This window comes from Populus alba, chromosome 2, assembly GCF_005239225.2.
Source record: "Populus alba chromosome 2, ASM523922v2, whole genome shotgun sequence".
Classification (NCBI taxonomy): domain Eukaryota; kingdom Viridiplantae; phylum Streptophyta; class Magnoliopsida; order Malpighiales; family Salicaceae; genus Populus; species Populus alba.
This window is the reverse complement of record NC_133285.1, coordinates 4,837,618-4,851,627: the sequence shown is the minus strand read 5'-3', so window position 1 is coordinate 4,851,627 and position 14,010 is coordinate 4,837,618. Positions and strand designations below refer to the sequence as shown.

The 14,010-nt window shown below is 31.4% G+C and overlaps 1 protein-coding gene and 1 non-coding gene across 3 annotated transcripts; one reads left to right on the top strand and one right to left on the bottom strand.

Moving 5' to 3' along the window:
* Positions 1-8,355: 8,355 nt before the first annotated feature.
* On the bottom strand, positions 8,356-8,428 carry TRNAK-CUU (transfer RNA lysine (anticodon CUU)). Its single transcript has one exon. It is a non-coding gene; the product is annotated as a tRNA-Lys (tRNA).
* A 1,090-nt stretch (positions 8,429-9,518) lies between these two features.
* LOC118049173 (uncharacterized methyltransferase At1g78140, chloroplastic) lies at positions 9,519-13,604 on the top strand. Of its 2 annotated transcripts, XM_035059102.2 has the most exons (8): positions 9,525-9,789; positions 10,112-10,215; positions 10,318-10,458; positions 11,167-11,248; positions 11,355-11,548; positions 11,823-11,934; positions 12,580-12,687; positions 13,299-13,604. In XM_035059102.2, exons 1-8 carry the CDS (start codon positions 9,622-9,624, stop codon positions 13,437-13,439), a joined length of 1,050 nt encoding a protein of 349 aa, XP_034914993.1. In that variant the 5' UTR covers positions 9,525-9,621; the 3' UTR covers positions 13,440-13,604. The 2 variants fall into 2 exon arrangements, with proteins under 2 accessions (XP_073263871.1, XP_034914993.1); XM_073407770.1 differs by lacking the exons at positions 12,580-12,687; positions 13,299-13,604 and adding an exon at positions 12,046-12,298 and having other exon boundaries at positions 9,519-9,789.
* The last annotated feature ends 406 nt before the right edge of the window (positions 13,605-14,010 follow it).

The following is a 14,010-nucleotide window of genomic DNA, read 5'->3' as shown; positions in this document are numbered from 1 at the left end:
TCCATTACTGCCATACGAATTATAAATTTAATTTTAAAAAAAATAAATAAAAATATTGTTTTAATATATTACCATACTAAAAATATTTTTAAAAGTAATTGAGATATGAATATAAATTTTCTCAACAATATTCTTCCCAGTAAGAGTTACAAAGGATCTACAACTGGAGAAAAAGAAGTTGGATGCTCCTCCTCCTCCTCTCAAGGTGACCAAGAGAGTGGGTTGGCAGATAATTTTTGGAGAACAATATTGCTTGCTCTTCTGATGCAAGAAATGAATCGTTTCTGCTACACTCCACAGCCCCATGTGAGCAATCAAAATCTGTGACCTTCAGATGCCCCTTCAACACTTGATATCAAATCATTTTGTGGGTCATGAGCTAGAGTAGGCTTTCACGTGCGGTGAAGAGGGCTGCCCCACCAATAGCGTGGCCGTCTCTGATCTCGCCATGAATTAACTTCTCTTCTTTTCTTCTTCGGGTAATTTTCCTCCTGCGATGTGGATGAGAATGAACAGAAATGGATGCTGGTAGAGTGACAGTCCGAGGGTTATTTTCGCCATATAAACCATGTGTCTTCATCGCCTGCGTCTTTTATACGGGAATTGAAGGTATCCGTTGGACAGGATACTGGCCTCCCTAGTGGCTTCCAGGCATGCAATACGGGAAAGTGGTCGTTTTCAAATTCTAAATTGCATTTAATTACTAAAGACCCCTTTGAAATTCTTAGAAGGCACCCTATTTTTTGTATGGTAAAACTATCATCGTCAGTTACCCAGAAAGGGAAAGTGTGTTGACGAAGTCCTCTGGGCTCGAGCAGTTAGCACGCGACCTGTTGAGCTTTTTCGCCCTTTGAGTTTTTGTTTTATCAGCTGAGATTTCTTTTGATCTGCTTGATTGTTATCGCTTTTTATAATATCCTTATCGTTATTTTTGGTTTCAAGTTTTGAATTGGATTAATACATGCCACTTAAATATAATCAACTCGAGTTAACACTATGAATTCATAATTTCAAATTATTATTTGAAAATTATAATAATAACCTATTTTATTTTTAATTAAAAAAATTTTATAAGAATATTTTAAAAATAAAAAATAATAAATATTATCTTTAAATATATGTTTTTTTTTATATAAACCTCTTCTTTTAAAAGACATAAAATTACTTTTAAATTGTATAAGAAAAACATTTATTTTTATATTTTTATCTATTTAACCAAACATGTTCATCTCCTACTGTATTTGACTTTTTTTTTCCCGGGATAGTAACAAAACATTACCTTAAACATTACTATTATTGTTCTAGTATTTTTTAAAATATTTTATAAAATATTTTTTATTTGAAAAAATATAAAACTGATGATTTATATGGTTTCAGATTACTTTAATACGAGAGTATAAAAATTATTAAAAATCACTTTCTTACAAAATATTTCCTAACTAGCTAGACACTTACTTTACATGAAAAACAATAAAATAAAACATTTTTTATAAAAGGAACAGTGGACCCTAGGGACGAAAGTGCGCAAAATAATCATGTGTCCCACATGCTGCCATCCAATGTAACCTACCTTGGAGCCTCTCCGACGAACAAAATTAGAGATTCCTTAAAGAGATTTGCCTAGGTTCTACGATATTTCTATTTCATCTGCCTTGCAAATAATGATTATCGCTACTTAATATATATCGTCTACCAAGAATCTAATCGATTAAATACTATAGTATCTCGTGCTAAAAGAGAGGCCTCGTGAGACCTATAGAATAAACCTTGCCCCGCATGGTTACTTGAACAACAAGTATTTATTAAAAATTGCGCTCATCTATTTGCTATAGAAATGGCTTCAAATAAATATTTATTAAAATTATATTTTTAAAATGTCTTGATTTTTACTTAAACTTTATATTAAGTAGATCAAAATGTCTTGATTTTTACTAATAATAACACATATTTTAGGCTTGCGTAAAGTCCTAACATAGTACTAAAATAAATATGAATAAATATTCTTTTGTTATCCGTATTAATATTTGTTATATAGTTATAATTTTGGAAGATCACTAAATATATTAGTATAGTCTAAATATATTTTGTACAATTGAATCATTCTTTAATTTATATGTATAGTCTAGTCTTTAAAATAAAAACTTAGATCCTCCATCCATCCTTTTGTTAAGAAATTCAAAATTCTCCATCCTATTTGACAAGGTATCACGTGACTTGCACGTGCCTCTTGAATGAATTCCTAATGATGGAACCACCCTCACCTGTATAGTTTAAATGCAAGTTTTGTAAATTTAGAGATCGTTTAATTACCATTGTGATACAGCAGCCTTTTAAAATTAAAATAATATTTTTTTAAATTTTTAAAATTAGTATGCTAAAATGATCTAAGAATATTAAAAAATTATTTCAAAAAAAAAATAAAAATTAAACCTTTACTAAAACGCTTTATAACTGCAAAAATAAAGGGGCATTTCTAACATCAAGTAATGAAAAAACAACCATCAAACACAGCCACGTCCGTAAACAAACTAGAACTCGATCGATAGCTTCTTACAGATTCTACAGACCTGGAATTCATAGTTTCGGTGAGTTAAAACTTCAACGGATTTTCATGGTTTTCAATGAAATAATCACCAGTCAGAAAGGGGGTGGTGGCAGGGAGCTTTTCATTGATGGTTTTCGTTTACGGTGAGAGAGGCAATGAAGGGCTCTCGTTGATTAGGATTTTATGCAAAATTCCATCTTTCAAGCTGTTTAATCTGTGGAGATTCGCCAGATGCGGCATTCGTAGTTCTTGTTGCCAAATAGAGGAGTTTACTTTTGCGATTTATCCTCGGAAGATTGATATAATCTATGGAGCTTAGTTGAATTGGAATCGATAAGACCCAGGTCGCGTGGGATAGGAGCTTAAAAAAGTGAGAAATTATTACCGAAGTGATTATTATGAAATTATATCTCAGCTAACTATTAAAGGTGTTAAATGTTTGATGTGTTTTTAAATTGAAAGTTTAAATATTAATTTAAAAAAAAAAAGAAAAAAAAGTATTGATGGAGGATAAAATTCACCTTCTAGAAACATAACTATAGAGGTGATTGAATAGTGTTTGGTATTATGATAATAATTATTTTATAAAAAAATATTATTTTTTTTTAAATTATTTTTAATATCAAGTTATTAAAATAATCTAAAATATATAAAAAAAATTTTTTAATTAAAAATTAAAATTTTAACAAGTACCTGACCAGTACATTACCAAACAAAATTTTAAAAATCAGCGAAAATGTCGTAAACATATTTAAAACGATACAAAAGTAGATTTCAGCCCAGATGGCCCCTTTACATGTAGAAGCTAACTAACTGCCTAGACGTGAAATTAAACACCTACATGTTTCTACTGTTGCACAAGGCACCCGAGGTTTTGCTACAAAGAGGGTTCTATAACAGTGAATTGTTTGCTCATATATTCGTTCACTTCGCAGTGGGCCATTCTTTAAAGAATTATAGCTACTTCCTTTTCCTGTATATAAAAGATTTGCTACTTTGTTGATTGACCCGGTAAATTTTTAGAGGAAAAAAAAATAGCTTTTAAGTAACTATAGCTGTAGAGAGAGAATTGTAGCAGCATTATTTTTATTTTAAAAAATAAAAATGATTTTAAAGACAGCAAGATTTTTATTTATTTTTATTAGATTTTTAGTAAACTTTTACAACTTCATTTGTCAAAATAAGTTTTTTAGAATTTTACCTTTTATTATTTAGTTTGCTTGGAATGAGAGTTAATCTACATTATTTTATTCAATTTCTTCTATACAAGTTTGTAGTATTTTAACTTGAGTCAAGGTTTTTTTTTGTTCTTTTTCAAAATTAATTTTTTTCAATTTTTTCCTCAAGATTTGATTAGGCTTTTTATTATCACTTGCTTTTTTAATCATGTTATTAAATTAAAATATATTATTGAATCCATTTAAATCAATGAGTTGGATCCTAAATTTTTCTTGCTCTTTTAAAACTGTTATCATTGCCTGGACATATTTTTTATATTAGAAAAAAACTTGATCAGGCTTATAGTATAGTACGGGCCACCTATCTAGTTTTATCTATTTTCTGGATGTAAAATCTTAACTGTCATATTCAATTCGGGGGTTAATTTAAAAAACAGTTTGGATACCAGGTTCACTCAAGGATCACCGAGTCAACCTACTCAATACTTTTATTTAGCTAGGGTCAATGCATTCATTTTAAATAAAAATTCTTGGAGCTAATATAGCTAGATTTAGACAAGGTTTGACCAAGGTAATTGAATTACAAAAAACTTGATTAGATCAACTATGTTCCACCAATCAATATTATTTTTAGTTTAATTTAAAATGTATCTTGGATCAAGTTTCAAGTTGTGAATTTTTTTTATACTAGATCACCAGGTGGAGCCTAGCTTATAACTATTTGTAAAATTATGAGAAATTTCTCATGAAAGGATAATTGTTGGTTGAGTTTCATTTAATGATTACTGATTTTTTAATTTTTATTATTTTAATTGTTTTAAAATAAATTAATTAAAAGTATAAAAAACTATTAGGTAATATTTTAAAAATTACATGTTTAATATTTTATAATAAAAAACATTTTTTATAAAAGCTTCTTTAATCTCATGTTTTTTTAGCTTTTACATCAAAATAATTAAAAAGTATATAAGAAATTAAGTAATTATTTAAAAATTAGTTGTTTACTTTTGAAAGTGGAATATGATTTTCTTATAAAGTAGGTTAAATGTATATTAGTTTCCACTTTGAAAAAAAAAAAGTTTTATATATCTTTTGAAATGGAATAACGTTTGTTTTATATAGAAGTAAAGAATAGCCTTAAGCAATTTAAAATTTTATAAATATATATTGTGCAATTTAGCCCAACACTCACGACAATTACGTTCCTATTATAATTTTAAATATTTTTACGTAAAATCACAAAAAAAAATACTTATAATGTAGTTTATTCCACCGTGCTTATTTTATTAAAAAAAAGAAATTATTTTTAAGCAAATCATGTAGTTTTTAAATAAAATATTAATCTAAGTTATATTATTAAATTCAAACAGTACATCAGCTTCACACACGACACCGCATCATTACTCAATATCAAAGTGTTTTCCATGTTAAATCTCTCGGGACATATAACACAACAAGAACTAGACAAGCTCTATATTTATATTAAAATAATGTAAGGATTGAAGATTCAAGTATTATACAAGGATATATTGAGCCTACACATACACAATCTTTTCTCAATTAGATTTTTCCAGGTGTCATTGTAAGATCCCATACATCTTACTTAATGAATATATATACACGTGTGTGTGTGTGTATTAAACGGGTAAAGTATCACTAAAAACGTTTAGACTTATTTTTTGACAAATCAAGATATTAATTACCAAATATTTTAGATGCCGTGTAATGAAATCCTGGCAATTAATGTATTTATACCATCAAACAGTGTTGATGTTACCTGTTAAAACTTCAAATATATAGCCATTCAAACTTATAAAAATAGATAATTTTGCCTTCACAATATTTAGGGCCGGGGATTTTCTGGCTCTATTAAAAAAAAATAAAAATCTATCACGTCTAACATCTCCTTGGGGTTTCCCTTTTTAACACTTTGAGAATAAATTAAAGTAATATTTTATATTGTCTTAATCTCCACATCACGTTCCACCAATTCTTCGTTATGATTATGCACGCATTGGACCTCCAACTCATCGAGATCCACTCTTCAAGTGCCCTATTTATCACTGGTTACTTTTATTTTTATAAAATATTTTTTGGGTGAAAAAATATTAAATTAATATTTTTTAATGATTTTAATGAGATGATGTTAAAAATAAATAAAATATTTTAAAAATATATTATTTTAATGTATTTATAATTAAAAATATTTTTTAAAAAAATACATTACACCATGCTATTAAATAGTCTAAATAATAAAACGAAAATACACTAATTTTTACAGAGAATTTATATATTGAAACCTTGTATACACATCTATGATATTACTGAAATTGAATATATATAATATACATTAAAAGAAAAATAAAGTAAAGGTTAGGGAATGTATATCTGGCTGGAAATTATATGAACCGACTTAGTTTGGCTTTGCTTTCAATGTTTTCATCTTGCTTTCATGGCTTTTGAGTGACTTTGGCTTGTCTTTTTTTTTTTTTCCCCGCTAAAAATTGCTTTTATTGATTAGGTGTATTTATATCATAACTTGGATTGTTTTCATGGAGAAGTAATTGTATCATTGGTTAAAAAATTAATATTGTGTTGGTTTAGCTGGCCATGATAACCTTTAGTTAATCTCTCATGTCATAGTTGTTTTAATCTAAAAATTAAAATTGTTAGGTGAGTTTTAAAGATATAATTTAAATAATTTTCTAACACCGCTTCATAAGTAAGAGTTCGTTGACTTAAAATTTTTACAAGTCTATGTTATTTAATTTATACTTGATTTTTATCAAATAAAATAAAAATAATAAAATTTAAACTTATAATTATTTGGTTAATAAAACTCTAACATCATATCTAAAAATAATCATACCATGCATACTACAAATGAAAAAAAAAAAAAAATGGTTAGTGCACTCTAGTGGCTAAGAAAAAAATAACTGCTTTGCTTAGAAAAAGTCATGTGCGCATATAAAATTGCACATGAGAAGCTTGTACAGGTGGCTCATGAGAACAAAAAAATAATAATATATAGAATAGCATGACGAGTAGGATTGATGCTCGGACCAAGACAACACCGAGTTCGGGTAAATCTTTAGCTGAAAATTCCAGCTATTTGTGCCAGCCCTTGAAAAAAAATTTCTTTTTATTTTTTCTTGTATCATCACATGTGTTTGTTCATTTTCCATGCGATAAAACTTGTATGTACATATTCATAGCATGTCTGTCGTCAAGTTTTCTTTCAGGAATCAATTGAACTCTTCCAACAGCGGATGACCACAGATCTTCGAATGGGAATGATTCTCTAGTTCGAGAAAACTGTAAATTGCTTTCTGCTAATGCTAAGAACTTACACGGCCTGGAAATCTCTCAGCGGGAATGGTTTTTTTCTTTTATTTTAATTTACAATTATTTATTTTCTGAAATATCGATGCTCGAAAAGCACAGTGACAAATACGTGGCAAGACCTTAAAAAGTACTGTCTCGTGTGATTAAAAAAATGAAAACAGAATTAAAGGGTGGCAGCAAGATTTTTAAATTTCCAGGCAAGGAATGGTGTCGTTTTACGACACATCAATATCATCAACTAACGATCATTTTTATGGCTAGGAAAGTGGAACTTTTCTGTACGTGCCACGCCACCAAAGCTATGTCGGCAGGGAAATAAGAGAACGATAATTAAAAATATCAGAAGCTAAAATGTTTTAAGCTCGCCCAACAAGCTAGCTACCATTGTTGTCAGATTTTAATTACCAATTAAATAACCAAAATTTAATATACAAAGAGGAGGGTTTTAGCTCTGTTCTTGTTCTGAGTCAGCAAGGTTAAACGACGTCCACTTCACACGATGGACACATCGACGTTTAGTGCAGAACCCACCACTAAATGATGTATTTTGTTTGAATATATATATATATATTAATTTTTTTATTTGTAAAATTTATTTTTAATGTTAATATATCAAAATAATTTAAAAAATTAAAAATTTTAAATAAAAATAATTAAAAATTCCAAACAAAAATAATTTGGCTAGCGCATTTTCAAACAAGCTATAAAAGTTGCGTTGAGAGAGAGTTGAATATTTTTTATGCCTTAAGAAATCATAACATTTGACATGCTTGTGCCCTCGCCTTACAATTTCTGTTGCCTGGAGAAACAAATAAAAACAATACTCCCTCATCCGTTCCGATTTGGAATTAGACCAGACGAACACCAGAGCAGGTAAGTTCAAAAAAAAAAAAAAAAAAACCTAAAGGACCCATGCTAGGATATTAAAGTCATTGAATATCAGCTTACAACTATATATCACTGCTACATTTAGGATAATCAGTTCATAAATATAGTATCTTATCTAAGTGTTTGAGATTCAAAAGGATACTGATACATACCCTATACTTGTAGTACTGCTGTATGTAAAACAAATTCATTCGACGAAAAATAAAAATAGTTTAGATTAAAATGAAATTATTTTCATTAGAAAATGTTCAGATCTCGTCCATAAATAAGTATACTTCCACCCTAGTTAAGAAAGCAAAAATAAAATGGTTTTTCATTACTGGCTTGCCTTGCCCCGCCCGCGCTAACAACCACTGTCGGATGTAAACTGGGAAAACAATTAGTACAAAAAGTTATTATCGCCCACCGTGGGGCTCGAACCCACGACCACAAGGTTAAGAGCCTTGCGCTCTACCAACTGAGCTAGACGGGCTTGTTGTTGAAAGGTAGCTAGTTACACAAATATATATATATCATTCGTTGAAACGAACTCTTACTCCCAGCTAAAAAATAAGAATTTAAAAGGACTCTGTCGAACAGGAACTATTTTATATACCAGTTTGGGCCTAAAACTCTGCCCATAATCTCATCCTTACCCAGCCCAGACACCAGCCCATCTGAATCCCATCACAACTAATAAAACAATGTTTGAACTCCAGGCAAATAATATGACACGTTGAGCCGTTCTCCTTTTCTTTTCTTTTCTTTTTAACCTCCTTCGAATAATGTTCATTGATTTTTTTTGTCAATTTTCCTTTTTCCAGATTGACGCTCCTTGTATAGAAAACATACATTAAACCCAAAAGTATCGATATCAATTATTTTTTTATTTTTTTAAATTAATGTTTTTTTTTGCACATAAAATATTCAAACACTATTGTAAAATTCAGACTAGTCTGAGTTAAAAAAAACATAAAAAAAAAAGTTTGCATGCCCAGTTAAAAATTTAGAAATCATGTTAAAAACCGATCCATCAATCAATTAACTTTATTTTTTAGAAAATAAAATCATTTAACTTATTTGTTTTTTTTAAATTGAGAGTAGCCTGGGATGACCTTGCTAATCCATAACCAGGGCTTTAAATTTGATTTAAATTTGCGTAATGTTACTAATATACACAAACACTAATAATGGTACAGCTGTTAAATTTGATTTAAATTATAATTCACAAAAGTGTCCGGTTATTTGGTCATTAAGTTCATCAATTTTAATATTTTTTTTGAAGACATTTTATTTTTTTTTAATTTCAATTAAGAATCAGCATGTTGCACTAGCTAATTTCAATTTTTTTTTTTATCATTCCAGCCAGACAAATAATAAATAACTCAGGACACCTCGTTGCATTAGCTAACACCCAAAAACAGTCATTTTTCTCACCACCAAAAGAACTCGTTCTTCTAGAAGCAGATATTTTAATAACATTTGCTTAGTAGTTAAGTGTCGTACACGAGGGGGGTCAATGGTATCATGTTGCCGGTGTGGCAGCATAATTTAAGGTGGTCCTTCTCTGTTTTGTTTTTAAAACTTGTGTGTCCCATATAATTATCCCCTCTTTTTTTCCCGTCAATCTCATATAATTCATTAACTCCCACTCTCTGTGCTCAGAGACAGACGCTGAAAGAAGCCATGGCCTCCTCAATGCTTAGCAACCTCTCGTCTGCGTTTCTCCCGAGTCAACTCACCAAATCGAGCCGAGCTCTTTTCACACCGCACTGTACCCCTAGCTTTAAACGCACTAGTTTCGCGGCAAAAATTCGTGCCTCTTCAACCGCCTTTGTTGAGACCAGGCCAACGGTCAGCTTTTCCTTCTTCTCTTTCAAATTTATCATTTTTTTTTCTCAAATCATTAAGTCCGTATTTTTATTCTTCCAGAGCATAATTGCGCTTTTAAGTCAGTTTTTATTGTGATTACAAGTACCCACTTGATTTCTTTGTTTGGTTGATGAGAGAAATCAGAGGGAATTGAAGTGAAATAAAATGTTACAGGCCTTATACCTTTTTTTTGTGTTCATTGATGAATATTTGAGAATTGAGATTATAGGTTATTTATTAACCTTGAATGATTAGTCATTGATTGCTCTTAAATTGAAACATCTGTCTTTCTTATTGGATTTAGGATCCTGTGGTGGTTGAAAAGGATGTCAGTAGCAGCAAGAACATCCTAGCCTGTCCCGTGTGTTACGAGCCCGTAACTTTGATCGGCGCTAACGTCTTATCTGTGTAAGTTATTTTTAAAAATGTATGCGGAAATTGTTATTACCTTTGGCATGGAATCAGTGAGGCTCTTTAGATTTATGTTTGTAATGGTTGGACATGGCACAGAGATTCTGCACGCGGATCTAGTTTGCAGTGCAGCACCTGTAAGAAGACTTACTCAGGCAAGGAAACACATCTTGAATTGACGGTAGCAAGTGGGTCCAAGGCATATGATGATGCTATGCCTATGGCCACAGAATTTTTCAGGTGACGATGAAATAGTTATTGCAATCTTTATGATTAAAATAGAGTTTGTGGACACGGTGCTTATAGTAAATTTGGGGCATGGATAATGTTTATACATGTTCACACTAGGACTTTTGCAAAGTACATGTAAGAAGATTTGTCCATCTTGGAGCAATGATCGATTATCAGCTACAGTGACTAATGATGGCAATTGGATTAATTCCGACCCATCATGCTTCACTAATGATGGCTATCTAGTCTTTTTAAAACCAACTATCCTGTCAAGCAGAAGAAAGGGTCAAGTTACTTTTAACTAAACTTTGAGCCTTTTACGCTGGACTCTATTGCATTCTCGAGATGCGGGGCTGCAATTCAGTGATTGTAAATTTCATTTTGAAGGGATTGGCGTTTGTTGATTACCACAACCAGTCTGAACTTGGTTATCTTGGCTAGATAAGCGATTATGTTGATTCATTTGCAGATCCAGACAACCTACGCTGGAACTTCTTCTTTGGGAAACATTAGTTCTTTTGGCATCTTTTGCCTAGATACAGCATCAAATTTTGTATAACGTTGTGGTTTAGTTTGACTTGAATGGTATTGTATGGATAAAAATTACAGGAGGAATATATAGTCATCACACTGATGCATTTCATGCTACCACGCACAATGAGTATGAGTGCCAAATATTAAAATTTTGGTTGTCCTTTTATTGTTTTTCTGAATCAGAACACCATTCATATCATTCCTTTACGAGAGAGGTTGGCGTCAAAACTTTGTATGGGGTGGTTTTCCAGGCCCGGAGAAGGAGGTAACAAGACATCTCTTTCTGAAAGCTTTCCCAGGAAATTTGTTTATTGAGTTGGAGATCTTATTTGTGAGGCAACCCTGTAAACTCACAGTGATCTGGACTGCAGTTTGAAATGATGAAGGATTACCTCAAGCCAGTTTTAGGTGGCAATATTCTAGATGCTAGTTGCGGTAGTGGCTTATTTTCAAGATTGTTTGCCAAGAGTGGGTTGTTTTCTCTTGTTACGGCTCTGGACTACTCAGAAAACATGCTGAAACAGTGCTATGAATTCGTCCAGCAGGAGGAAAACTTTCCAAAAGAGTATGAACCAAAACTTTCTACTAATTTTGTTTATCATTTTGTTGGATGATCTGAATTCATCTCAACAGATCAGTGAAATTGATAATTGATATATCAGCTGCAATTTCTGATGGAATATATTTGGAGTTTCTGTTGATAAAACAATTTGAGACTTCCTCTGCTCAACTAGTTTTGGCTTAAAGCTTGCTTGAGTTGATACTCTATTTGTAATTGGTTTGATTTATTTTTGAAACTAATATTGATGAGGGACAATGATTGTTTTTGATCTCTTTAGGAACTTAATATTGGTTAGAGCTGATATAGCTAGACTTCCTTTCGTTTCTGGTTCCCTTGACGCTGTCCATGCTGGTGCTGCTATACACTGTTGGCCTTCACCATCAGCGGCTGTAAGTTCTTCCTCACTAGTAGTATTTTAAACTTATTTGTCTTTAGATGTTATATTATCATATTATTGTATATTGGAGATCAGTAACCACGGTTTTGACTGGCATGTAAAGACGAGACTGGAGGGGAAAGACATGAGTCTTACAGCTCAAAGGAATCAGACAGTTGTGAAGCTGAAGCTTCCACGCTTTGATGCCTGCATAACAGTTCTTTTGCTCTTTTTGTCAAAACTTTGGCTGCCTATTGCACAATTTGTCAAATACTGGCTTATTGGTTACAAGTTACTGTACCACTTCTTGCCCCTTTGACAAGCCTTGATGGACATTCTCTTCTGCAAAAATCCTATCTCGTTTTCATTTTTGGCCACTCTTATTTTTTTCTCATGGTTTTATGGTGATAATAAACACACTGAAGGGCATGAGACAATGAATGTTGGCTATATATTTGGCATGTAGCCAGATATCATATGTTTCACTTTCCATCACTTGTAAAATTATAGTATTCTGCTTATGGAAAGTGTGCTTTAAAAATGACTCCATTTACCTTTGCTACTTGCTTCTGTTACAAGCGTGCTTATAAATGATACCACATTGCTCAAGTTTACCAGCTTACGATTCCATGATGTGATATATTTCTTTAATTTGCAGGTAGCCGAAGTAAGTCGAGTTTTGAGGCCCGGAGGAGTGTTTGTTGCTACCACCTACATACTTGATGGCCCTTTCAGTTTCATCCCATTTTTGAAGCCTATAAGCCAGGTATGTGGTTCACTTCGAACTTGAACTGCTATACTTGAGGACTTTAGACAACATGCTCTTTTGGACATATACGATAGAAAAAGTAGAGCTATTGTTAACGGAATCAATACAAGTCAATTTGTCACAATAGTGCTTATTCATCCGTTTTCTGCGATGTATCATATTGCGGATCGCGCTAAGTCTTCAGCCGACGAGCCAAAACACTGTTTTTTAAAATTTGAATTTTTTTTGGTTTAAAATTAATATTTTTTTAGTATTTCTGGCTATTTCATTTTAAAAAATAATAAAATATATTATTTTAATATATTTCTCAACGAAAAGCAACATTTATCATACTCATAAACAAGCACTTAGTATAAAAATAAAGCATTTAAAAATAAAAAGTAACCGCCAGGAACTTGACTGGCAATGCTGAGGGACTTTGTTTCAGCGTGCTCAATTAGTTTAATGACATCTTCTGTATTCAGACATGGGAATAATCTTACACCCAAGATCATACAAGTTTATCCAACAAGCTTTGCTTGAAGGATGCTATATCATGCATCATATTTATGTCTTATTTAACCCTTATATGGCTGGTGGATAATTTATCAATTTGTCATCCATTATAGAATTTCACACAAGTATCAGGCAGCAACTTCTTCCTATCTGAACGTGAACTAGAAGCCGTCTGTAGAGCCTGCGGACTACTTAATTTTACATGTACAAGAAATAGGCAATTTATAATGTTTTCTGCAACAAAACCCAGCTAAGCTTTCCGGGCTATTCTCACATGTTCCTCTCACAGTATTTTATTTAAAGAGCAGCGTTTACTTCAATACTTGTTTGATCAGTTTGTTTCTCTTGTAATTCCAATGTATACCAATGTGACAGTATTTTACCTTGAGAAAGTGTATGAAGATATGTATTATAAATAATTATAGTACGCTGTTATCCCGTAAGAAAGAAGGAAATAGAAAGGGCTACTGAATTGCAAAACATATAAAACTATGAAAAAATAATTTTAAAGAATGAAATTGATAAGAAATAAGGTTTATTTATTGAATTGCAAACCTTACAAAATACAGGGATCAATATTAAAAAAAGTAAAAAAGCATTGAATAATCCGAATTCTTGAGAGCATGAACAGAGTTTTTAAAACAGATGGATGTTGTTTTATATAATGTATAGTGTAGAATTTCTATATGTTTTGTGACTTTCTTTGACACCTTTGAAAATTCTTTTCTTATATCATGCGTGAATCTTTGTGATGCTTGAGTACCCGCTCACTTTTTTATAACAAAATCATCCTTGTAAAAACAACATATAATTCCAGGTTGTCGT